The sequence below is a fragment of the Scardinius erythrophthalmus genome (genome assembly GCF_964197995.2).
Source record: "Scardinius erythrophthalmus genome assembly, chromosome: 14".
Lineage (NCBI taxonomy): Eukaryota > Metazoa > Chordata > Actinopteri > Cypriniformes > Leuciscidae > Scardinius > Scardinius erythrophthalmus.
In genome coordinates, this window is record NC_138234.1 from 4,762,279 (window position 1) to 4,788,108 (window position 25,830).

Here is a 25,830-nt window from a genome sequence, read left to right on the forward strand (position 1 = left end):
AATGATAAATCAATATTCTTTGTACTCGTACAGATGCACAATGTTTGCAATTGTTGATATAATACTTCAATCAGATCCTCACAACAACAACAACAAAAAGTAAAGTTGCAAATCTCGTATGTTTATCTGCGCGCGGGAGGGAAGCGCGAGTGCGCAACAGTGCGCGCGCCTGACGCGAACGCGCAGTTCGGTTGGGAATGAGAAAGTCATAGAGCAGAAACTCAGTCTCAGTGAACACGGACTCGACTTCACATCTTCATGGAGTTTCCCACAGGAAAGAGTCGTTTCATGGCGCGCGTTTCACGGGAATCTTGAAAGATGAGGCGTTTGGAGACTCCAATGGGAATGCTTTTCTTCCGAAGTTAACGCGACCCTAAAGGGATGAAAACTCACTCGTCCTCGGGTTCACATGATGTCTTCAGACCTGTTGCTGGCTCTCCAGATGCCCTCGATCTGACGATGGTTACCTGTTTCAACTCTTCCAGCTCCAATTCGACCGTGAGCTCGGATGTGGCTCCTTTTCCCGGGATCACGATGGTTATCCTGGCGATCCTGATGACTATCCTGGTGGTCGTGGTGGTTGGCGGGAACGCGCTGGTTATTCTCGCTTTCATCGTGGACAAGAGCCTCAGAAATCAATGCAATTACTTCTTCCTTAATTTGGCTATCTCAGACTTCCTTGTTGGTATGTGTTTAATTCTTCAAATTCACTAGTTTTTTTTTTTGCATCGCAAATGCATGTCATCGAGCATATACAGTCAAACCAAGTATTTTTCTGACAGCAGATATCATTTTTCATATATTTTGTACTAGTGGGTGCAGGACACTATAGTTCATTTATGTAAGTTAACATATTATACCCAAAAAATCTTCATACAGTGACTACCAGTAAAATGGGACCAAAAATGATCCAGACACTTTGAGCTGATCATGTTTTGCTGAAGTGTTTTTTCTTTAATTGCTAATGCTCTTTTTACACACAGACTGAACAAAATGAAGCATTGCTTTAGCTAAACTGGTATTATCTAATTGTGTAGTTAAATTTAACAGCTGACAGATATTCCACATAATTCATGTGTGAGACAGTCTAACAGAAGGATGGACAAAACCAGTCAAACATCAACTGAGTTCTGCTCATATTTCAGTACCAACTCTCGCGAATAAACTGTGATAATGTGAGAAATGTTGAAGATGTCTGAATACATTTTGGTTTGACTGTGTGTCCACTTGTTCAATATGATCAAAGCTCACTGTAAATCCCAATGGGATCTTCGGGAATATTGGCTCTGACAGACAAGAGTTGCATAGATTAGACTTCATCTAATGCCGGATCGATGATGATCGTACAGATGTACGGTCAACAGTGCAGCATGGCTGATCTCTACAGAATGACATTTTGAATATCAGATATGCACAAAATGCCTGAAATCAGATGTTAGTTTTGCAAAATATTTACTCAAAATGTACAAAAATAAAGTTTTATCCATAAACAACCAAGGATGTCTGTACATTTTGAAACTAGCACTTCTATTAATCGGCCAAGGCATAATTCAATGGTCGATCAACAAATAATATATTATTCTAGTTATAGTGCATTGCTTTCTTGCCAAGTTTTGCAAGTCATTACTCATGCGGATGTAAATTGATGAATGTAAAATTTTTCGAGCTCATTCATAATCCTGATCACAGATGACCTGCGCTCCTACACCACATCATTGATTTGTAGGAAATGGATTCCGAGTGAATTTTTAACTAAGCCACATTTCTCCGGCCTCGTCTTGAAAGCTAAAAGAGTGGTTAGACCGCTCTCAAGAAAATAAAGATCACTTCCGGCCAGGAACACAAGACCATCGGGTCAAACCTGAGATACTCATGCAATTAAATTGAATTATTTATTTTTATTTGCTTGTAATTCTATCATTAAATGCATTGGTCTGATAACCGGTCTACATATAAACATATTATTTTCTATTTGTTTGTACATTTTGGAGTAAATATTGTGTGAAATATGCATTTGTCTCCTTTTCTTTTGAATACTATATCATCATATTGGGCAAAGAAACCCTCACAATGACCTAAAGCTAACTAGATCCAAATTTCTCAGTGGTCCATGCATTTGTTAATCCATTCATATGCATGTTCTTGCAATGCTTTCTTTGGTTCTGAGGTTTAATGTGAACGATTACACCCGTCCATCATGCAGTGCGGAGACAGGGTTCGGACAGACACTGTAAAATGAAATTCCAGGACTTTCAATCAGAGATCTCACTTATCAAACTACATCTTAAATATCTTTCAAAATCTAAAAAAGGTAAACGGATTAATAAAAATATACTAATTAAACAAAATGGTATGAATAAAGTGCAGCAGAAACGTTAACTATTGAAAGGAAACTATGACAAAGATATCGCTTTCCTCTTTCAAACTGATTTTTCTTCATGAATATATGATTGAGCTGAAGAATGAAAGCTGTATCATGTACTTGGATATTAATATGAGCAATATCACGCTCATATATATATCTTTATATCTTTATCAGATGGGCTGCAATGTTAATTTTGCATGAAAATATTGTCTCATCGAAAAACTTAAGCACTAATTTCATATTGTCTTTGGATAATTCAAGCACTTTTCAAGTTCCTCTTCATAAATATGGCTTTTTTGCAAGGGTTTTCCAGAACTTAGATTTCAAAAAGGCAAATTAAGCACCGTGTACGAACCCTGTCTTCTGTTGTGTTCTGGCATCACAAATCATCGGCTTGGATTAAGAGATGAGATCCTTTCTGCGGTTCATTTCCAGATCCGTCTCTCCTCCAAGCCCTCTGTGTCGGCTCGAGTGTTTGTTCGGCTCACAGGCATTACTCCTCCGCCCGTGTCCAGTCAAAGCAAAAAATAATCAGACACCAGATATCATTTTTGAGATTTTCTTTTAACTAGTGAGTGCAGGAAACTATAGTTTCTCTATGCAAGTGAGGAGAGCAAAATAAAGTAAACTGTGACATATTATACCCAAATATTCTTCATACAGTGACTACCAGTGACATTTATAAACCAGAAATGATCCAGACACTTTGAGCTGATCATGTTTTGCTGAAGTGTTTTTGCTTCTTAACCACAGACTGAACACAATGAAGCATTGCTTGGTGATTGGTTGAGCTAAACTGGTATTATCTAATTGTGTAGTTAAATTTAACAGCTGACAGATATTCAACATAATTCATGTGTGAGACAGTCTAACAGAAGGACGGACAAAACCAGTCAAATATCAACTGAGTTCTGCTCATATTTTATTACCATTTTCTAAACGATAGCGAATAAACTGTGATAAAGTGAGAAAAGGTGACTGAATACATTTTGTTTTGTCTGTATATAGTGCTGGAGGCTTTACAGTGGAAGTTCTTGGCTATGTCTTGGCTAACACAACTCTACCTGAACACAAGCCCACGCCGCTTAGATAAAAGAGTCCAACCGAGCGCTGCTTTTTTCTTCTCAAATGCCAACCAGCTGAAAAAAGCTCTGTATATTTGACAGTACGATAGATGTGAATCTCAGCGTCCTTCAAAGACGAGGATTGCTGCTTTGTATGCCTTGGTGAAAAAGCTTTCTCTTGATGCTTTCAGGTACAGAAAAGAGTCACCTCTCCCTTTGCTACTCAATGGCTTTCTAATAATGGCTCGGGTTTATCTGTCATATTGTGAAGAGACTCCTTCATGACATGATCCATTGATTTGGTGCTCTAAAGCAGTGGTTCTCAAACTTTTTTGGTCGCGCCCCCCTTTAAACCTTTAAAAAAATCTGACGCCCCCCCCCCCTCCCAATTTTTTTAAATTATATATATATATATATATATATATATATATATATATATATATATATATATATATATATATATAACTTTTTTTTACAATGAAAAACGTGCAATGATAAACTTACAAGTGTCTTTGATCTAGGAAATTATTGAAGGCCTGCTTTTTGTATTTCTCCTTGAAAAATGAAAAATACAAAAATTACAAAATAAAATAAAAACGTGCAATGAAAAACAGGAATAGTTTTAATTTGTCATGTCATTGAATCAACAGTAAGAGAGAATAATAAACCAGAACTTTAACTTTTAATTTATAATTAAAAGTTAATATATAGCAGCTTTGGAGAGTGCCTCACGAGCTCAGCTTCTGGTTGGTCTTCTTACCAGAGCGCGCACAGCAGCGGAGTGCCGCGCGTTCACAATAGCAGCTCGTGATTCGGTCCGCTGAAGAGGTTTTTTTCTTTGGCGAGCAACTTCAATGTTGGGCTTGTTCCAACGGTCTGAAGAAGAACGATTCAGTGCCGTTCGTTGCCGAACTTGCCGCTTTATAAAAGAAGAGCGCTAGCACTACCGCTTTCACGCACTTGAACGCGTAACGTAACGGCTATATTTTTATTTATTTATTTTTTGCTGATCTCCCGCGCCCCCCCTGCAGTAACCTTGCGCCCCCCCCTGGGGGGCGCGCCCCACACTTTGAAAACCACTGCTCTAAAGGGCCTATTAGATCCCGTCCAGGAGAAGCGTGTGGTTATTAATGCAAGCCTTGTTATAACCAGCCAACGTCCGTATAATACAGTAAAGTGTGTCTCTTTGCAGGGGCGTTTTGCATCCCGGTCTACATGCCCTACATCCTGACGGGCCGGTGGATGCTAGGTCGAGGACTCTGTAAGCTGTGGCTCGTGATGGACTACTTGTTGTGCACGGCGTCAGTCTTCAATATCGTTTTAATCAGCTACGATCGGTTCCTGTCCGTTACCAGAGCTGTGAGTATCAACACCCGATTAGCCTACTCGCTTAATAATGTTGGGTTAAAAATCAGCCAACGAGTAACCCAACTATGGGGTGATATAGCACCTTCCCAACTGTGGGTTATTTTAACCCAATGCATTAGATTAAATGTAACCCAACAGTTAGGTTAACTGTTTATCTTTATGTATGACATTATTTTAATAAATAGAATACACTTTGTTTTCAAATACAGATTGTTTTTATTTGTATAAAACAATAAATATGTCTCAACAAATATATTTTAAAATGACAAACTACCTATTGGGGAGTGTAGAATTTAATGTTAATATACAAATTCAAAATACACAAGCGTACATACAACATGTGTAACTCAACAGCCCAACTGTTAACCCAACAGCTGGGTTATTACTATAAATTACCCAACGATTTTAAAAATGGCCCAACTTTTGTGGAAACAACACTGTAAAAAGTGATCAGTCGACTTAAAGGGATATTTCACCGCTGGAAAGATGAACGTGTATTTAAATTGGGTCATTTATGTAGTAGAAATGTGACGTTATTTTAGAAGTTGGTGCCTTCTAGACTGAGAAAAGCCTGAAAATGTATTTTTGGCTCATGTGGATGAAAGACTACAACTCCCAGAATGCACTTGCTTCGCTGCCCTACGAGGCCACGCCCAAGCCACGCCTCCCGGTTACAGAGGGCAGTATCGGGAGAAATCATACAGCTAGGCTACTAGTCGACTCGAAACTGAAAAGACGGTGTTTTATGGTGAGATCCCCCTATGGGCGGGTTGAAGACATGCGGGACGAGCTCCTCCTACTGGCTGGAGTCTCTCGCCTCTGGACACAAAAGCCTCCGATGAGCTAAATGATGATTTTTACATCACCTGAGGTTTTCTTCCAGACACACATTACAGAAATCTCTGGTCTCAGGGGGACATGAGGGAGGGAAGCACGATACTACCGGGTTTCTACTGATACAAAGCTTAATGCTAATCGGTGAATTATCCCTTTAACTTAAAAAAAATTGAGGAACCCCGTTGCCTTAAAATTAGTAAGTAAATAAACTTAATGTTAATCAAAAAAATTAAGTAATTTGGAATTGTCAAATTAAGTTTATTTACTTAGTAATTTTAAGGCAACAGGTTTACACTTTTTACAGTGAACCCAACATAGTGACCCATTATGTGTATCCCAACGGTTGGGTTAAAAAAATAACCCAACGTTTTTTTACTGTGTACTATAAACACTGATAAAAAATTATTATGTGGTGAAGTAAATGCTACAGAAAAAAACAAATGTAATTTCTACACGAAAAAGTTAGTTCTGGCAAGAATAAAAAACAACAACAAAGCAAATCCTATATTAGTTCTCAATTCAAGCTTGCAGAAATTAAAGCGGGAATATCAACGATATAAAATTAATTAAAACCTACTTAACTTTTCTAATACTGGTGTTCCCATCATGCACTGGGGTGTGAATAATTAATAAGGTTGATTTTTCACTGTTTTCCAGCTGTATTTACACCGTTTTATCAGTGCTTTTGTTGTTAGGTTTGACATCTGGATTAATTGTTTGCCCAAAATAACACTTTCATACTCAAAAACACACACATACTATATATATATATATATAATATGTTGTTATATAACCTGTTATACTGGCCACTGTTTTTCTAGAAATTGCAAGTGAATCCAGGTTGTTGCGGGTCACTCGATTGAAACACTGGTAAACACTTTATTTCTTCTTGAAATTTAGCAACTTTTTCTCTTGAATGTGCGTGCAAAGTTTCATCAGATGTGTTTTGGAAAGGCTAGGGTTAGATCGATTGTGTTGAGGTCAAATTAAAACCCTTTTTGTTTTTCATGCAATTAACCACAAAAAAGCACTTTGAAAAACAGCAAAGAGTCAGATCAAAAAACAGAAAACCTTAATTGTAGCTTGTCAAAGACTCAAATGTGAAATTCGTGAGAACTTTAAATTGTCTTCTGAATCATCCAGGGAGATTTCACAGGGAGTTTAGGGTGTTTTTGATTGTTAGGGTTTTTCTTTATCTCAGTTTCTAGTCTGTTGCATCATTGAAAATAAGCTTGAGAAACACATTTTACCCTCACAAGGGGTTGAGAAACACACATAAAAAATGCAGAAGCTATATACACCAAGTCACCAACATTTATTTATTTTTTTACCACAACAGGGGTGCGTCATTTCCCATATTTTATATCTTTTAGTCTCTGACAAGCTACAATAGAGGTTTTCACTCATGGATTTTGGCATATACTTTCTTCAAAAGAAAAAACATAGTAATTTTGCCCTGAAATGACAGAACGTTTCCAGGCGTTTGAGCTGAAATCATAAAGGAACATAAGCCCTCCAACCAGAATCTCAATCACAAACAAGTCATTTTTTCTCAACAAAAATGCAGTTTTACTTTTATCTTGTGAGTTTTGTGAACTCATTTGTTTCAAAGGTAACACTTTACAATAAGGTTCCATAGTTGACATTAGTTAACTACCTTAGTTAACATGAACTAAGAATGAACAATGCATTTATTAATCTTAGTTCATATTAATTTCAACATTTACTAATGCATTATTGAAAAAAAACATGTTAACATTAGTTAATGCACTGTGAACTAACATGAACAAACAATGAACAGCTACATTTTTATTAACTAATATTAACAAAGATGAATAAATACTGAAACAAATGTTTTGCTCAGTTCATGTTAGTTAATAGATTAACTAATGTTGACTAATGAAATTTCCAGTGCATCATTTTAGACACCAAGCAAAACTTGTTTGTGTGCATATTAAAGTAATTTGCATTATTTAAAGTGTTTGCAACCCATTTTTTTGGTCTGTAGAGTTGCACACAATATTCTATGTTCTTCAAATATTGCAGTTTCTTTAACACAAACACACACCAGTTTTGATGCGCTGCAAATTTCCCTTTGTTTGAAAAGAATGAGTTGTTTAAGAAACCCACAAGACGCTGAAGTCAGTGTTATTGCAATCAGATGAGTAATAAGCAAACGAGTCCAGCGTTCAATCGCTCTATGATCATGAATTTTTCAGTGCAATTCACTGCAAATATCCGCTATGTCAGTCACGGACTGCATCATCAATTTATATTCATACTTCATAGTGACTCAACCTTAAGTTCAGTATGAATTTGGCCATTTCATGGCCGTATAATTACCCAGCACTAATTTGCATAAAAAAGGCATATTATTACATAATTTGATGATGCTAAGTTAAAAAAAAAAAAATTAAATAAAAAAAAACGTTCTGTACAGTTTTTCCCCGAAATAAGAATGAAGATCTTTCAAGTTATAGTGGAAAAAGATGTTCAAATATATAGGTATACAAATTAGCTCAAATGTATATACAAATTAAGCGTCCTTGAGCCCTGGAAAGGTGCTATATAAATAAAGTGTATTATTATTATTATTATTAATAATAGTGCTGTCAAAACCGATTAATCGCGATTAATCGTATCTAACAGAAGTTTGTTTTTATAATATGTGTACACACACACACACACACACACACACACATATATATATATATATATATATATATACATGTGTGTGTGTGTCTATATATATAATACACACACTCATATATTATATAAACAACGTTTTATATAAGATGCAATTAATCATGAATAATCGATTTGACAGCAGTGATACAAATACATTTAATGTCGAAGAGCTTTGCATAAGCACAAGTGTATAAATAAATAATCTTTTTTCTGTGGTTGTTTAGATGCATTAAAACACCCACAGATGTTTTAGCAGAAAACAAGTTTGCATTTTCTCCTGCCACTGGCCATAATGCTAACCCTGAAATTCAGCAATTAAGAGAAAGTCTCTTAGAGCAGCTTTTGTGTGTCAGAAGTGCACATACAATGCCTTGAAACGCTTCCCCAGGTTTGTTTTGTAACGAATGTTTAAAGCGCAGGAAGTGTTTATTAGTTCTGCATTGCATTGCACAACTGTATTGTATTGTGAGTGTCACGTGACACTCATTTTATTGCACATCTGTACTGGCGGGACTGAATTGAGGTGTATTCTGAACACTATGGACTTTAATGACTCACGGTGAGTGACTGAAACAAAACCTGACCTTTTCCTCCTGAGAGAGGCTTTGTCACGATACGCACACAGGGGAAGACAGATCCAAGTGCAGTTATTTATTCGGTTAATCCGTACTCACAACAGTCCAGGCAAAGGTCAAAAATCCAACAAGGCAATCCAAGGTACAAGACACAAACAAGAACTGGGTAAACACAGACATCAAGTGTGGTGACATATAACAAGGACTCCGTGACAGACACAAAACAGGCAGGGTATTTAAACACAGAAACTAACGATCATGATGGGGAACAGCTGGGTGCAATGAACAGTGATGAGAGCAGACAAGGATTGTGGGGAATGCAGTTCCTAATGTGACAGACACCGTGGGGGAAGGAGGACATCTAGTGGTGACCCAGGGAACTCAAACCAGACCCTGTGACAGGCTTCAGATGAACTCCACACGACTAAAAGTCACGTTTCTGAAACAGGAAAACTGGCTACTGGAAGGAATCCAAATATAGTATGTCTTTGTTACGGTTTAACTGGAGATCTGAAGAGGATTGGGGGAGTGAAATAACCACCTTTTCAGTAGCAAGCTCCTTTATTTTTTTACATCTGCAATCAGAAATAATCAAAATTGGGAACACTTTAGAATACTGTTCCTTCATTAATGAATAAATACACAGGAACAATTGTGACCCTGGATCACAAAAGCAGTCACATATACATTGTATGTTGGCGCTATATAAATGAATATTAAAAGCGCTATATAAATGAAGATGACTTGACGAGTCTTGTATGGGTCAAAATTATCAAATTTTCTTTTATGCCAAAAATCATTAGGATATTTAGTAAAGATCATGTTCCATGAAGATATTTTGTAAATTTCCTACTGTAAATATAGAAAACATGTATTTTTGTGAGTGAATGCTGCACAATCGCCAACATAAATGCACAACTTTAAAGGAGATTTTCTCAATGTTTAGATTTTTTTGCACCCTCAGATTCCAGATTTTCAATAGTCGTATCTCGGCCAAATATTGTCCTATCCTAACAAACCACACATATCTGGAAAGCGTATTTATTCAGCTTTCAGATGATGTATAAATCTCAATTTCATGTGACTGGTTTTGTGGTCCAGGGTCACAAATGAGTAACACACTATTAACATTCTAGTAACTACTATTATCTAACAAGAAACTCTGACTAATGAATTAGTAAGTAATAGCGCTCAGTTGAATGTAATTCACTATTACTTATCAGTAACTACTATTTTTATTTTATTTTAGTCAATATTAGGTAGTTATCATGTTTTTCACTTCAGAATACTGATCCAAATTATTAGTAGTACCTTTAGAAGTATGTAATAAAACTTTATTAAAAAGTCATTATCAGTGGGTTACCATTATCTTTTATTATAAATTATGCATTATTCATGTACCTGTATATAGTAGTTTTCTGGGAGGTATGAAAAAATAGTAGTTACTGATTAGGTAATAGTTAACTACCTCACTCAACTGAGCGCTGTTACTTAATAATCAGAGTTTCTTGTTAGTTAATAGAATGTTCATATTGCGTCACACTCATTTGTTCCTGTGTAGTTATTCTATGGAAGCTTGTTTCCACCACTGAAAAATAAATAAATAATAATAATTGCGACTTTGTATCCCACAATTCTGACTTTTTTTCTCACAATTGCGATACATCAAGTCAGAATTGTGACTTTTTTTCTCACAATTGCGAGATATGAAGTCAGAATTGTGACTTTTTTTCTCAGAATTGCGAGATATGAAGTCAGAATTGTGACTTTTTTTCTCACAATTGCGATATATCAAGTCAGAATTGTGACTTTTTTTCTCACAATTGCGAGATATCAAGTCAGAATTGTGACTTTTTTTCTCACAATTGTGAGATATGAAGTCAGAATTCTGACTTTCTTTCTCACAATTGCGATATATCAAGTCAGAATTGTGACTTTTTTTCTCAGAATTGCGATATGAAGTCAGAATTGTGACTTTTTTTCTCACAATTGCGATATATCAAGTCAGAATTGTGACTTTTTTCTCACAATTGCGATATATCAAGTCAGAATTGTGACTTTCTCAGAATTGCGAGATATCAAGTCAGAATTGTGACTATTTTTCTCAGAATTGCGAGATATGAAGTCAGAATTGTGACTTTTTTTCTCACAATTGCGATATATCAAGTCAGAATTGTGACTTTTTTCTCACAATTGCGATATATCAAGTCAGAATTGTGACTTTTTCTCACAATTGCGAGATATGAAGTCAGAATTGTGACTTTTTTTCTCACAAATGCGATATATCAAGTCAGAATTGTGACTTTTTTTCTCAGAATTGCGATATCAAGTCAGAATTGTGACTTTTTTTCTCACAATTGTGAGATATGAAGTCAGAATTGTGACTTTTTTTCTCACAATTGCGATATATCAAGTCAGAATTGTGACTTTTTTTCTCAGAATTGCGAGATATGAAGTCAGAATTGTGACTTTTTTTCTCACAATTGCGATATATCAAGTCAGAATTGTGACTTTTTTTCTCACAATTGCGAGATATCAAGTCAGAATTGTGACTTTTTTTCTCACAATTGTGAGATATGAAGTCAGAATTGTGACTTTTTTTCTCACAATTGCGATATATCAAGTCAGAATTGTGACTTTTTTCTCACAATTGCGAGATATCAAGTCAGAATTGTGACTTTTTTTCTCACAATTGTGAGATATGAAGTCAGAATTGTGACTTTTTTTCTCACAATTGCGATATATCAAGTCAGAATTCTGACTTTCTTTCTCACAATTGCGATATATCAAGTCAGAATTGTGACTTTTTTTCTCAGAATTGCGATATATCAAGTCAGAATTGTGACTTTTTTTCTCAGAATTGCGATATGAAGTCAGAATTGTGACTTTTTTTCTCACAATTGCGATATATCAAGTCAGAATTGTGACTTTTTTCTCACAATTGCGATATATCAAGTCAGAATTGTGACTTTTTCTCAGAATTGCGAGATATCAAGTCAGAATTGTGACTTTTTTTCTCAGAATTGCGAGATATGAAGTCAGAATTGTGACTTTTTTTCTCACAATTGCGATATATCAAGTCAGAATTGTGACTTTTTTCTCACAATTGCGATATATCAAGTCAGAATTGTGACTTTTTCTCACAATTGCGAGATATGAAGTCAGAATTGTGACTTTTTTTCTCACAAATGCGATATATCAAGTCAGAATTGTGACTTTTTTTCTCAGAATTGCGAGATATGAAGTCAGAATTGTGACTTTTTTTCTCACAATTGCGATATATCAAGTCAGAATTGTGACTTTTTTTCCTCAGAATTGCGTAATATAAAGTCGCAATTGCGTGTTATAAAGTCAGAATTGTGAGATATAAACTATTCTGAGGTAAAAAAAAATAATAATAATAAAGTACATATTTTTCTCCCTTAGAATTGGACTTTATATCTCACAATTCTGAGAAAAGATGTCAGAATTGCGAGATATAAACTCACAATTATGTGTTATAAAGTCGCAATTGCGAGAAAAAAAGTCTGAATTCTGACTATATTTCACGAAATTCTGACTTTATATCTCGCAATTCTGAGATAAAAAGTCGCAATTATATTTTAAAATGTTTTATTTTGTGCCGGAAACAAGCTTCCATATTATTCTTTAAGGAAGGATTATAAAATGTTACCCAAAGATGTATACTCTCTAATATTTAGCATTGGCAAGTCTGATTCGTTGTAGTGAATCAGTTCGTTGGGATGTGTTTAGTGTACATTTATCTGTCACTCTAATCAAGATTCCCTTGTTTTTTGAGCCGGATAAATACCGCTCTGATTGAATTATGAATTGCTTTAATGTAGTTTGTTTGTAGCTTGTCATGTATCTAACTAGTTTTTAAGGAGTAGCTGCCCATCGATTAACTCTGATTAACTCTGATCTGAAGTGACTAAGCTTTGAAAACCTCACGGCTGCACATCAGCTCTTCTCCTGAAATCATAAAAGGAAGGAAGGGGAAGGAAGTTCAATATTTTTTTCATTCAATGTGTGCATTTATCTCCATTGCAAACAGCAAAACGATGTTGAATTTGGGTTCTCGAGGTCCCTTAAATAACCTCTCTTCACATTCACAGAAACCGTTGAGCAAAAATAAGCTCGGAAAACATGGGATTGATGTGAAGGACTAAAGAAAACACAGTTCCCAGCCCTCGTTTCGAGCCCTTTTGAGATCCCTGAGCAGTATTATGTAGCGCAAATATTGATTTCCTGCATAGAAATACAGCATCAGAATTGCTAAAAAAACATTAAGGCGTAGATTTGCGCTTTAATAACACATTTACGAGATCTTGCAGATGTGCTGAAAGCTAATTTAGCCGCTTGTGACTGAATATCTGGAGTAACTTTTAATATGCGACGACATCTAAAGAGTGTATTCACAACATAATGCATTGAAATTTGGGAATAAATTTGGTATTCAGCTCTTTTTGAAGTTCTCATTGTTTAACGGTTTTGGCGCCACTTCTTGTTGACAACATGTCAATGGGTTTTATCAGTAATGGCTTCTGAAAGAGTAACGATCCATCATGCAAATGACAAAGTGAAATGCTTTTCAAATCCAAATGACATTTCAAAAAGACTTGTGAGTGATTGAAAGTAGCGGTTTATGTAATGGTATCAGTTTGGCATTTGACAAGCATGTCTGACTTTGTTTGCCTTTAATTATTATCCTTGGTGTGGTGATTTTTCCTTAATAAGTGTGTCCTATACAGAATAATCCACTGTGTGTTTTTCCATTACAATATTATGGGTGTTATCATAACAACAGGGTTCGTACAGTGAAACTGTAAAATGAAATTCTTCAAAATGAAAGGACTTTTCAAGCACTACTTTTTTGGTTTTCAAGGACTACAATCAGAGATATCACTTATCAGACAATATCTTTATTATTTTTCAAATTCTAAAAAAGGTAAATAGATAAACCAAAATAAACTTAAAACAAAATGGTACATATAAAGCGCCAGCACTTTTAACTTTATTATAACAAAGATATCACTTTCCTTAGTCAAACAGATTTTTCCCGCCATTAATATATGATTGAGCTGAAGAATGAAATCTGTATCATATACTTGGATATTTAAATGAGCAATATCACGTTCATAGCCATGCAAAATGGCTCTATGTCTGTATCAGATGGGTTACAGCTTTGATTTTGTGTGGAAAGATTGTTTTATCAATAAAATTAAACAATAATTTGACATATATTGTCTTTCAATAATTCAAGCACTTTTCATAAATATGGCTTTTTCAAGGGTTTTCCAGAATTTAAATGTCAAAACGTCAAGTACATCAAGCAATTTAAGCACCCTTTATGAACCGTGTAACAATGATCCCTAACCCTAATTTTGGGGTAAAATACAATCATGTGATTCATCCGTGTTTTTACAAAAGCTGTCCCTCCATTAAAACAGTAGTATTTGTTGAAGGGGTCCCAGCAAGCAATTTTGCGTTTAAAAGACGTCTAATAGCGTCCAAACACCGCCCAGACGTCTAGGCTAAAACCTGTCAAAATTCGGGCTTTCAGTGAAAATGTAATAGACGTCTAAACCATCGGCCAAGAATAGACTAGTCATCAATTAGATAACAAAGAAATGAAATGAGTGAAGAAATGAAACCAAACACCTTGTAATCACTGTTGACTTAACCCACAGGATGGAATATCATACATCTCACAAGTTATTTGGGCAAAAACGACATGAAAACAAATTCAAGGTTATCTTGTTTAGTCGATAAAGTTTTAAATATGGATATATTTCTTACACGAACGCATCGCTTCACTTCAGAAGGCCTTTATTAACCCCCCGTGTGGAGTGTGTTCACAGTGTGGAGCACTTTATGATGGACTTTTATGATGGACAGATGCACTTTTATGATGGACAGATGCACTTTTATGATGGACAGATGCACTTTTATGATGGATAGATACACTTTTATGATGGACAGATGCACTTTTATGATGGACAGATGCACTTTTATGACGTATAGATGCACTTTTATGATGGATAGATGCACTTTTATGATGGACAGATGCACTTTTATGATGGACAGATGCACTTTTATGATGGACAGATGCACAGATGCACTTTTATGATGGACAGATGCACTTTTATGATGGACAGATGCACTTTTATGATGGACAGATGCATGGACAGATGCACTTTTATGATGGACAGATGCACTTTTATGATGGACAGATGCACAGATGCACTTTTATGATGGACAGATGCACTTTTATGATGGACAGATGCACTTTTATGATGGATAGATGCACTTTTATGATGGACAGATGCACTTTTATGATGGACAGATGCACTTTTATGATGGACAGATGCACAGATGCACTTTTATGATGCACAGATGCACTTTTATGATGGACAGATGCATGGACAGATGCACTTTTATGATGGATAGATGCACTTTTATGATGGACAGATGCATGGACAGATGCACTTTTATGATGCACAGATGCACTTTTATGATGGACAGATGCACTTTTATGATGGACAGATGCACTTTTATGATGGACAGATGCACTTTTATGATGGACAGGTGCACTTTTATGATGGACAGATGCACTTTTATGATGGACAGGTGCACTTTTATGATGGATGGATCATGGATGCACTTTTATGATGGATAGACGCACTTTTATGATGGATAGACGCACTTTTATGATGGACAGATGCACTTTTATGATGGACAGATGCACTTTTATGATGGATAGATGCACTTTTATGATGGACAGATGCACTTTTATGATGACAGATGCACTTTTATGATGGACAGGTGCACTTTTATGATGGATGGATGCACTTTTATGATGGATGGATGCACTTTTATGATGGATAGACGCACTTTTATGATGGACAGATGCACTTTTATGATGGACCGATGCACTGATGGACAGATGCACTTTTATGATGGACAGATGCACTTTTATGATGGATGGATGCACTTTTATGATGGATAGATGCACTTTTATGATGGATGGATGCACTTTTATGATGGATAGATGCACTTTTATGATTGATGGATGCACTTTTATGATGGATAGATGCACTTTTATGATGGATAGATGCACTGATGGACAGATGCACTTTTATGATGGATAGATGCACTTTTATGATGGACAGATGCACTTTTATGATGGGCAGATGCACTTTTATGATGGATAGATGCACTTTTATGATGGACAGGTGCACTTTTATGATGGACAGATGCACTTTTATGATGGATGGATGCACTTTTATGATGGACAGGTGCACTTTTATGATGGATAGACGCACTTTTATGATGGACAGATGCACTTTTATGATGGATAGACGCACTTTTATGATGGACAGATGCACTTTTATGATGGACAGATGCACGCTTTTATGATGGACAGATGCACTTTTATGATGGACAGATGCACTTTTATGATGGATAGATGCACTTTTATGATGGACAGATGCACTTTTATGATGGACAGATGCACTTTTATGATGGACAGATGCACTTTTATGATGGATAGATGCACTTTTATGATGGATAGATGCACTTTTATGATGGATAGATGCACGCTTATGATGGACACATGCACATTTATGATGGATAGATGCACTTTTATGATGGACACATGCACATTTATGATGGATAGATGCACTTTTATGATGGACAGATGCATTTTTATGATGGACAGATGCATGGACAGATGCACTTTTATGATGGATAGATGCACTTTTATGATGGACAGATGCATGGACAGATGCACTTTTATGATGCACAGATGCACTTTTATGATGGACAGATGCACTTTTATGATGGACAGATGCACAGATGCACTTTTATGATGGACAGATGCACTTTTATGATGGACAGATGCACTTTTATGATGGACAGGTGCACTTTTATGATGGACAGATGCACTTTTATGATGGACAGGTGCACTTTTATGATGGATGGATGCACTTTTATGATGGATGGATCATGGATGCACTTTTATGATGGATAGACGCACTTTTATGATGGATAGACGCACTTTTATGATGGACAGATGCACTTTTATGATGGACAGATGCACTTTTATGATGGATGGATGCACTTTTATGATGGATGGATCATGGATGCACTTTTATGATGGATAGACGCACTTTTATGATGGATAGACGCACTTTTATGATGGACAGATGCACTTTTATGATGGACAGATGCACTTTTATGATGATAGATGCACTTTTATGATGGACAGATGCACTTTTATGATGACAGATGCACTGTTATGATGGACAGGTGCACTTTTATGATGGATGGATGCACTTTTATGATGGATGGATGCACTTTTATGATGGATAGACGCACTTTTATGATGGACAGATGCACTTTTATGATGGACCGATGCACTGATGGACAGATGCACTTTTATGATGGACAGATGCACTTTTATGATGGATGGATGCACTTTTATGATGGACAGATGCACTTTTATGATGGATGGATGCACTTTTATGATGGATAGATGCACTTTTATGATTGATGGATGCACTTTTATGATGGATAGATGCACTTTTATGATGGATAGATGCACTGATGGACAGATGCACTTTTATGATGGATACATGCACTTTTATGATGGACAGATGCACTTTTATGATGGGCAGATGCACTTTTATGATGGATAGATGCACTTTTATGATGGACAGGTGCACTTTTATGATGGACAGATGCACTTTTATGATGGATGGATGCACTTTTATGATGGATGGATGCACTTTTATGATGGATAGACGCACTTTTATGATGGACAGATGCACTTTTATGATGGATAGACGCACTTTTATGATGGACAGATGCACTTTTATGATGGACAGATGCACGCTTTTATGATGGACAGATGCACTTTTATGATGGACAGATGCACTTTTATGATGGATAGATGCACTTTTATGATGGACAGATGCACTTTTATGATGGATAGATGCACTTTTATGATGGGTAGATGCATGCTTATGATGGACACATGCACATTTATGATGGATAGATGCACTTTTATGATGGACACATGCACATTTATGATGGATAGATGCACTTTTATGATGGACAGATGCATTTTTATGATGGACAGATGCATGGACAGATGCACTTTTATGATGGATAGATGCACTTTTATGATGGACAGATGCATGGACAGATGCACTTTTATGATGCACAGATGCACTTTTATGATGGACAGATGCACTTTTATGATGGACAGACACTTTTATGATGGATAGATGCACTTTTATGATGGACAGATGCACTTTTATGATGGACAGATGCACTTTTATGATGGACAGGTGCACTTTTATGATGGATGGATGCACTTTTATGATGGATGGATGCACTTTTATGATGGATAGACGCACTTTTATGATGGACAGATGCACTTTTATGATGGACCGATGCACTGATGGACAGATGCACTTTTATGATGGACAGATGCACTTTTATGATGGATGGATGCACTTTTATGATGGACAGATGCACTTTTATGATGGACAGATGCACTTTTATGATGGATAGATGCACTTTTATGATGGACAGATGCACTTTTATGATGGATAGATGCACTTTTATGATGGATAGATGCACTGATGGACAGATGCACTTTTATGATGGATAGATGCACTTTTATGATGGACAGATGCACTTTTATGATGGGCAGATGCACTTTTATGATGGATAGATGCACTTTTATGATGGACAGGTGCACTTTTATGATGGACAGATGCACTTTTATGATGGATGGATGCACTTTTATGATGGCTGGATGCACTTTTATGATGGATAGACGCACTTTTATGATGGACAGATGCACTTTTATGATGGACAGACGCACTTTTATGATGGACACATGCACTTTTATGATGGACAGATGCACGCTTTTATGATGGACAGATGCACTTATGATGGACAGATGCACTTTTATGATGGATAGATGCACTTTTATGATGGACAGATGCACTTTTATGATGGATAGATGCACTTTTATGATGGATAGATGCACGCTTATGATGGACACATGCACATTTATGATGGATAGATGCACTTTTATGATGGACACATGCACATTTATGATGGATAGATGCACTTTTATGATGGACAGATGCATTTTTTGATGGACAGATGCACTTACTTTTATGATGGACAGATGCACTTACTTTTATGATGGACAGATGCACTTTTATGATGGATAGATGCACTTTTATGATGGATAGATGCACGCTTATGATGGACAGATCATTGCACTCAATATTTTGTCTGATTAGTGCAAACAACTAATTTGATTTAGTAATGACAATGTTTTTTTAAAAACAAAAAAGAATACGTAATGACCACTTAAAATGTTTCATTAACACAAAATCCAGGTTTAATATCATACATCTCACAAGTTATTTTGGCAAAAACGACATGTAACCAAATTCAAGGTTATTTTGTCTAGAAGTGTGTTACTCATAGCCAGACTCTATCGGGTCTATAGTTACACTAGACGGTGAAATGCCGGCTATTGCTTGTGGTATGGCACTTCAAAACTGAGATGAGCATTGTGTCAGCAAAACATATTTGCCATCTCTGATGCCCCAGAATGCAATTTAAGGGCAATAGAAGGTGTGATGTTTGTCATGTGGTGCTCGTGTCCCTCACTCCCTAAAGACAGCTATTATTTGCAGTAATATCAGAGCTGAAACGGCACTGGTTCATAACAAGACACCCTTGAGGAATCCTGTCTTTTACGAATAGCTGATTCCTTTCTCTGGTTGTCATCTTTCCAATTGTGATGACTGAAATGAAAAGTGTTTCAGACGGGACTCTAGAGAGTGAGGTGCTAGAGCGAAGACACACTTATTGACACACTGTCCATCATTATGATTGTCAGATGCATATGCCCAAAGATATACAGCCTACAGTATCGTATTTGATACGCCATGATCAAAACTTTGAAAAACGTACACACGATCTACTACATTTCTTCTTTCGTCTGATTGATCATTTATCAAGTAAAAGTCTTTTAGTGTAAGTGTACAAATGTCCTCCTCCAATTACTGGACTGAAGCAATTTAGGTTTACTTGAGTTAACATTACATTACATCAGTTAACATTATTTAATGTATTAACTAACATGAACTAATGATGAGCAATACATTTGTTACAGAATCTTTGTTAATATTAGTTAATAAAATCCAGCTGTTCATTGTGTGTTCATGTTAGTTCACAGTGCATTAACTAATGTTAACAAGGTTTTAATAAAGTATTAGTAAATGTTGAAATTAACATCAACAAAGATTAATAAATATCATTAAGCATTTAAATATCATCTTACTAAGATGTATTATTGATATTGATATTATATGCATTTTATGTAAGTATCTGCTATACTGTTATAAATGTCTCATTAATTTACATTACAAGCCTCAGAATTTCCTCACTTTTTGTCCATATAAATATCAGCATCTGCAGCAAATTGCATTTGCTCAGTTTTGGCGTCTGAATAAAACGTAGGTGTTTTTCTCCTCCTCGAGTGTCATCTGCATATTCTCACTATCATATGAGCCATAAAAGCCTGATGTACCAAATATGATACTTGACAATTTTATTTAAGATTTTGTCTAAAAGGTTCTATAAACATTTCCATTTAAAAAAGAAGAAAATAAATGATTTTTCAGGCCATTATTTTACATGTCAGGCTTTACGGGGTTAAAACATCTGAGAGCATTCGTGAAAATGCTTCATTTTTGCATTCTCTTTTATGAATGCAGTCGACAGCTTTCCAGGTTTTGAAATATACATTTGTCAACTCATATTTATCTGTACACCATTTTTCACGATACAAATTGTTTCAAAGCAGCTTTACGGGAAGTTTTTGTGTATTCGTGGCTCAAAGTGGTTTAGTCGCTCGTCTTGATCTTTTTCCAATTGACGGTAAATTGCAATTTCACATGATCGGATTAATCGGACACACTGATTAACTCATAACAGCTGCATTAGTCCTGATCATTATCTGGCAGTGTAAGCGATCAGTTCTGCAGGGTCGAGATAGGCTAGATTCGTTCTTTCCCCCGCTCTGCTCAGACTTCTAGGCTGTGAATTGAATAAATCATGAAGAAGAAGAGGCAGTCACACTGTGCATAGATGTTATTGGGTGTGATCGCTGCCAGGGATTGCTCCCATGCCAATTTATGACTGTTATATGGCTATTTTATTATGGGACTTTAACCGTCATCCTTCCCTCGCGGGTCAAAATGACCCGAAGCCCTAAAATTATACTTTTTTTTTTTGTCCAGAAATCTTATTTCATTTTATTTTGATCATATTTTTTCAATTTTTAATGCAGTTTTTTGGGGATATTTATCTTTAAATTACTAGATTTGATCAATAAATAATAAATAAATGAATAGTAATTTAAGCACATTCCTCACATTCTTTCAACTTAGATTAATGTTAAATTACCCTTTTACTTCAGCTCAAAATATCTTACATCTGGTGTCTTTGCCGACCTCTTGTGAAAAAATAAACAAATAAAACGTGATATTTCATGACTCTAGATGGCCTTATATCTCTGTATGGAGTGAATGAGCTGGGTCCTAAAGTCAGTTTACATGCAGATACACATGTAGACATTATAAAAAAAGCATTTTAAGTTTGAATTATGAGCATTTTTTTTTTTTATGTGTACTGAAGCATTCCTCGCATTCAATTCATTACTAAGTGGGTCAAATTTACCCGTGAGGGAAGAATTTGTTACTTTTTTTAAATTTCAACCATAAAACTTTGTGTGTGCTTTGTGTTATTTTGTGTGTGTGTGTGTGTGTGTATTCATGGTTCAAATGCGACAAAAGTCCTAGAGTCTCGGACCCCTCTGATGAACACTCGATTTTTGAATAATTTAAAAAAATGACCCGAGGAAAGGATGTTAATCTATCTATAGTCAAACCAAAAATCAGATATAAATTTTGATTTTTTTTTTACTAGTGGGTACAGGACACTATAGTTCATCTATGTAAGTGAGGAGAGCAAAATAAAGTAAACTGTGACATATTATACCCAATAATTCTTCATACAGTGACTACCAGTGACATTTATAAACATGTGGGATCAAACATTATTCAGACACTTTGACCTGACCATGTTTTGCTGAAGTGATTTTTCTTTAATTGCTAATGCTCTTTTTACACACAGACTGAACAAAATGAAGCATTGCTTGGTGATTGGTTGAGCTAAACTGGTATTATCTAATTGTGTAGTTAAATTTAACAGCTGACAGATATTCAACATAATTCATGTGTGAGACAGTCTAACAGAAGGACGGACAAAACCAGTCAAATATCAACTGAGTTCTGCTCATATTTCATTACCAACTCTCGCGAATAAACTGTGATAACGTGAGAAACGGTGTCTGAATAAATGTTTATACGTGTGTAAATAAATGACCGTATACGTGTGTTATTCCGCAGGTGAGGTATCGAGCCCAGCAGGGTGTCACTCGTCTGGCGGTCCTCAAGATGTTAGCGGTCTGGGTTTCAGCGTTCCTCCTCTACGGTCCAGCGATCATATTCTGGGAGCTTCTCGTCGGAGAAAGCATCGTTCCCGAGGACGAGTGTTTCGCCGAGTTTTACTGCACCTGGTACTTCCTTCTCTCCGCGTCAACATTCGAGTTCTTCTCTCCGTTCATATCCGTGGCCTTCTTCAACTTCAGCATTTATCTCAACATCCAGCGAAGAAACCGGACTCGCATGGCGAATGTTGAGGTCGAGAAAGAGGACGGTTGGAGGGTCATAGACGGACAAAGCTCTTCTGTATTCTTCGTCAAAACGCGCAAGGTTTCGTCTAGCGAACCGGCGGCCATTTCCGCCGTTATCCGAGACGACAACGACGACGAAGTTTCGCCGTCATCAAGCGGGGATCCCAGTAGCACACACTCCGTGTCTTTAACAATGAAAGCCACTATTAAGAAGCGAGGATTGTTGAGTGGTTGGGTACGAACGCGGATAATACGAGCGCAAGATGCTTCGAACGCATGCGCACCTTCCAGAAGCGCAGGACAAGCGCGTCTCTCGAGAGATAAGAAGATCGCTAAGTCATTAGCAGTTATAGTGTGTGTTTTCGGGGTGTGTTGGGCACCGTACACACTCCTCATGATCATACGGGCCGCTTGCAGTGGCACTTGTGTGGGACATCATTGGTACGAAGTCACTTTTTGGCTTCTTTGGCTAAACTCGGCCATTAACCCTTTTCTGTACCCACTTTGCCATAGTAGCTTCCGCCGGGCCTTCGCTAAGATTTTGTGTCCTAAACGTCAGTCTGTTCGACCACACGAGGAAAGCCCTTCTTGCCAATGATTATCTGACTGTAACATACACTGCCAAAAAAAATTTTTTTTTACTCAAGTGTTTTTGTGTTGTTTCCAGTCCGAAATATCCAAAATAAATCTTAAATCAAGAATCATTTACTAAAGTAGTCAAGTGCTCTACGCAGGGTTTGAAATTAACTTTTTCACTCACCGGCCAATTTGGCTACTAAATTTTTAAGTTACCGGCCATTCAGAATTTCTACCAGCCAAAAGAAAAAGCCAGGGTCATGGGTTCGATTCCCAGGGAAAGCAAGAACTGATCAGAATGTAAAAATGTGTATCTTGAAATGCAATGCAAGTCGCTTTGGTTAAAAGCGTCTGCCATATGCATAAAAATGTAAATGTAAATGTGGATTTCATGCATTAATTTCTTACTCAAACAAAATCCTGTCATCCAGCATCTCCTCTTCCTCTTTCATCCTCATCACCAAAAATGTGTTTTAGGTGGACAGATCAACACAGGACAAAGAACAGCAGAAAAATGTAGATGTTGATAAATATCAATCTCTTTTCTGTTAATCAAATGCTTTTTAATCTTCGCTATTGCTTCAATGCAAATGAACAAGCCCGCCGTTAATTGTGTAGTGACGTGTGTGTTCAAGTAAGCCAGATATGAGCAGATTCTGTGCAATATGCCGTATTTATTTAATATATCATGATGACTCACGAGTATTTGCACTAAATCTGCACAGATTTGGCTTAAACGAACTTCCCCATGAAGTGAGTAAACATGATAAGTAACACGCCAAATTGGCTCGTGATTTGACGGCGTTTCCCGCCACAGTTGATTTTTACACGCATTTGGCGGGTGTTCATTTCGAACCCTGGCTATAAGATATTATGTCTTGTTTTCTGGGGGTAAAAATCTAAATGAAGTGAGTTGTTGCTTAAAACAAGAAAAATAATCTTTATTTTTCTTTCCCCATTAGCAGATCATTTTGACCTCCCCGCATAAAACAAGACATAAAATCATATAGCATTTTACTCATCTAGTAAATGCATCTTGATTCAAGAATTTTTAGATATTTGGACTGGAAACAAGACACAAAAAAAAGAAAGGAAGTCTGTTCGGCCACACGAGGAAAGCCCTTCCTGCCAATGATAATCTGACAGCAACAGAAGGGATTTAAGACTTTCACGCTGAATATTGAAGGATGAAATAAAAGCACCGAGCGAAACATTTTTACACACAAGCAATTCAGCAATGGAAATCCATGTCATTATTTGATGGAGTAACATGTTTAATTATTCGTCTTCGATGAAACTTCCATAAGAAACATACATGAATTGTGAAGAACTGCATAAATTGATTGATATAAATTGAAAAACAAAGCTGTTGTTATGCGTTCATCTCTTATCTTGAAGTAACAGTGTAGGAATGGAGTTGTTTGACTCTTATTAGCTAATGTAAGTTGCATGTCTTGGGACATCTGTGGTGAAAAGTGACCCAGCTTGTGTTCAGAACATATTCAGTTGACATTTCTGCCCATTTCTACATTATTTATTGACTATTGTAAGAGCTGATGTATGTGAGACGCATTACAACTCAAGAAAAAATGCATGGTGTATTCACAGTCAGATCTATATCACCTGCTATGGACATGATTGAAACTAATATGTTTTTTTTTTTTAATTGGAAGTTTTGTGAAATGTGTATTAAGTTATTGATATATCAGTTTACAATACAGAAAGGAATGAATTTTAAAGGGTTAATTTAATTGAAAATGTGAATTCTGTTGTTCATTTGAAGATTTTCCATGGTATTTTTTTCTCAAGTCTCCTAATTCCCATCATTTTTCTAAGATGAAACTCAATAAACTCATATATGACGAGAGCTGGAATGTAGCACAAGGGTCATATGGACTATTTTTATGGTGTTTTTTTAGTGATGTTTACATTGCAGCCCTAAATCAAGCCCTCTGGACATTCTGTGCAATGCCTCTATTTGTGTTTCACGAAAGAAATAAAGTCACACAGTTTTGGAACGACATGTGATGAAAAAATGTCAATCTTTGGGCCTACAATCCCTTTAAGATGTGTTTTTGTTTTTTATTTATTCATTTAAAAAATAGATTCATGGTTACAATGTCATTGTACAATCATTAAAATGGCCTTTTTTCCACGAGTATAACTGAATGTTGTGAAACTTTTACTAGAATTTCAATGTTTTTTTTTTTTTTATCGTAAATCCGTATAAACCAAGCGGCAACCTCCCTGTCTCTCTCTTGAAACCAACACGGAAGTGAATTAAACAGCAATTCATCGACTGGCCACTTGAGGCTGGCTGCAAAAGTGAGTCAAATCTGCATCTCCCGCATGTTAAAATGCCCAACTTTACAGCAGAAAAACACATGTTTACAGTCTGGAGCAAAAAGTGGCTTTGGTCTATAAAGCTAATGTTGCCCTTCATGACGACTGTGGGGGGGGGTGAATTTTTTTATAACTCATCCGTTTACATTACATTAAGCCTTTAAGTTCTGCATAGTTAAGGGTGTGTCCACTTTTGAGTGACAGGTGGATTCCCGCTGC

The 25,830-nt window shown here is 36.3% G+C and overlaps 1 protein-coding gene across 1 annotated transcript; it reads left to right on the plus strand.

Annotated features, from left to right (window-relative positions):
* Positions 1-534: 534 nt before the first annotated feature.
* LOC308701851 (histamine H3 receptor) lies at positions 535-23,290 on the plus strand (the record flags this gene model as incomplete). Its single annotated transcript, XM_081384319.1, has 3 exons — positions 535-685; positions 4,622-4,788; positions 22,406-23,290. 3 exons carry the CDS (start codon positions 535-537, stop codon positions 23,288-23,290), a joined length of 1,203 nt encoding a protein of 400 aa, XP_081240445.1.
* Positions 23,291-25,830: the final 2,540 nt, after the last annotated feature.